Source organism: Impatiens glandulifera, chromosome 6 (genome assembly GCF_907164915.1).
Source record: "Impatiens glandulifera chromosome 6, dImpGla2.1, whole genome shotgun sequence".
In the NCBI taxonomy this organism is placed as follows: Eukaryota; Viridiplantae; Streptophyta; class Magnoliopsida; order Ericales; family Balsaminaceae; genus Impatiens; species Impatiens glandulifera.
The window spans coordinates 3,423,600-3,425,785 of record NC_061867.1 but is presented as its reverse complement, the minus strand read 5'-3'; the positions used below and the strand labels follow the sequence as shown (position 1 = coordinate 3,425,785).

General features: G+C 33.1%; 1 protein-coding gene across 1 annotated transcript; it reads right to left on the bottom strand.

Annotated features, from left to right (window-relative positions):
- Positions 1-516: 516 nt before the first annotated feature.
- On the bottom strand, positions 517-1,778 carry LOC124942928 (F-box protein CPR1-like). Its single transcript, XM_047483500.1, has 3 exons — positions 1,245-1,778; positions 666-730; positions 517-583 (listed from the first exon to the last, which is right to left on the bottom strand). The coding sequence occupies exons 1-3, from the start codon at positions 1,776-1,778 to the stop codon at positions 517-519; spliced, it is 666 nt and encodes a 221-aa protein (XP_047339456.1).
- Between the last annotated feature and the right edge of the window lie 408 nt (positions 1,779-2,186).

The following is a 2,186-nucleotide window of genomic DNA, read 5'->3' as shown; positions in this document are numbered from 1 at the left end:
TGACAGATTCCATAAAACAACCATGTCCAGCGTATATGTCATGCAGACCAATCCATCATTGTAGCGCCCCAAACCGGTCCTATTATCCTGACGCCTTAACGAATTGTAACTGTTGTTATCGTACCATTGCGGAAGAAGGCTGGTCTAAAATCGCACCTTAAACAAGGGAGCAGACACTTAACATACAATCGACAAAGAATCCTTTAAATGTTTGGTTAGAAATCAGAAATTTGGCATTGGAAAAAGCAAAATGTGATAGATTCTATTCTTAGTGTGTATAAATGTTGTTTTGACTCTATTATCTATAACATATAGGCTAAGAACATGCCAGAATTTAAAAAAAAATTAAATTCATATATAATGATATTTATAATTGGAAACAAAACTCAAATGACTTAAAAGGAGAAAGGTATTTCTAAATAGAAAGAAGAATAATCAAAAAAAAAAAATAATGCAAGAGAGAAGAGTATGTCATATATTAATGTCTAATCTAATATTATATATCTCCAAATGTTCTTAAAACATTACTCCGACATTATCTTCTCGGACAGCCATTTTACACACCACTTCCCCCTGTTTGTGTCTGTAAAAACAAAACACAAATATTAAATTCAGAAATCAATGAAGCACAACAATAAGCATATTTGACATATTTGGTTACTTACATCTGTTGCTGGAACATCGAAAGAGACGACGAGACTTTCAACGCAAGTGTATAGGGTGAATTAATCTACCCAAATAAAAAACCCCAATTTTCCTCAACTGATTTCTCTTCTAAATTATACAAAACATGGGTAATATTATCCATGCCCTTGACCAACAACACTTTCTTACCACTTTTTGAATAAACAATAGGTTTCAAAGGATAACATTTCTCAAAATTATTTCTTGGAGATAGTGACAATGTAATCAATCTCGACCAATGTTCATTCTTTCCACCATATTCCTTGAGCAAAAACATATCTATAGTTGATGATGTGTAATGACAACTTAACGAAAGACATTCTCCTAAATCATCCAAATGTAATTTATAAATAGGATTGCAATACTCCGGTTGTGGAACTATTCTGTATTTATCTGTCCTAAGATCAAACGCAACAATTAAACTTTCCTCTTTTAAATCCGATTTCACAGTTGAAATCCAATGTAGAGCTCCACCAACAATGGAATTTCCAAAACTATTCAAATTCGGACAGTGGGAAATTTTTCTGGCCTATGCCAAGAATTTGATCTCAAACTATAACCTTAATCTCGTAATCGATGACACCAACATCAAGATCTTGCAACACCACAATTCTCACCACCTTGTAATCGTCATTCATATTATCGTAACCGATTCGATAATCACAAGTGGTTTTCGTAAAACCTAAATGAATTGTAAGATCAATCGATTCATATGGCAGTTTTATAGCCTTTCGGGTTGATGGATTCCACAAAAAGGCATTTTTGACATTTGACATGCAAATCATGCCATCACAGGAAAAGGTAGACATAAGTCCAAGATTTCGAAACCTATATGGAATGGAATTGATCTTAATCAGTCCAATAAGATCGCCGTCATGGAGGGAATCAAGATCCACCCGAAAGAGATTGAAGTTCCTTTGGAAGAGGTTAATAGTGGTATTCGCTTGTACTGATTGTTTGAGATGCAATTTGACGAAATAAGGGCTACTGATTAGGGCAAGCCAGGATTTAGATACACATCTGAAACATAGCAGATACTTAACAGGCAATCGACAAAGAACCTCTTCTAAAATCTCATCCGGCAACTGCACCATCTTCTATAGACTGGACAATGCAAGAAGAAAATGAAATTAAACAATTAACCTATAACAGAATACTCTAAACCAAACACAGACATGCAAATAGGATGTATGCCAAGTTAAAAAGAAAAGAAAAAATATCAGTTAAAAGCCAACAAAGCATTCTAAAATATCTATTGCATATTAAAAAAGAAGCTGATTTATCTTAACATGCACATTATTTACATTAACCAAAGTCCTAATTTATAAACATAGCATACTAAGTTTACAAATATTATAACATATATAATATAACAGAAAAATAAAAATTCGAAAATCAATCCGTGGTGAAAACAATGTTTTATGTATAATGCCCACATGAACTCACTTATAAATAGATCCAAATCTGGAGGCCGGATGTGAATATGTATAAAAAAGAGAAGA

Bases quoted from the DNA above. Each gene is read 5' to 3' on its own strand.
- LOC124942928 (XM_047483500.1), bottom strand. From the start codon at position 1,778: ATGGTGCAGTTGCCGGATGAGATTTTAGAAGAGGTTCTTTGTCGATTG. The intron at 731-1,244 runs GTTATAGTTTGA...TTATTTGGGTAG, and splicing joins TCATCGATTACGAGATTAAG to ATTAATTCACCCTATACACT. The intron at 584-665 runs GTAAGTAACCAA...TTGTTTTTACAG, and splicing joins TCGATGTTCCAGCAACAGAT to ACACAAACAGGGGGAAGTGG.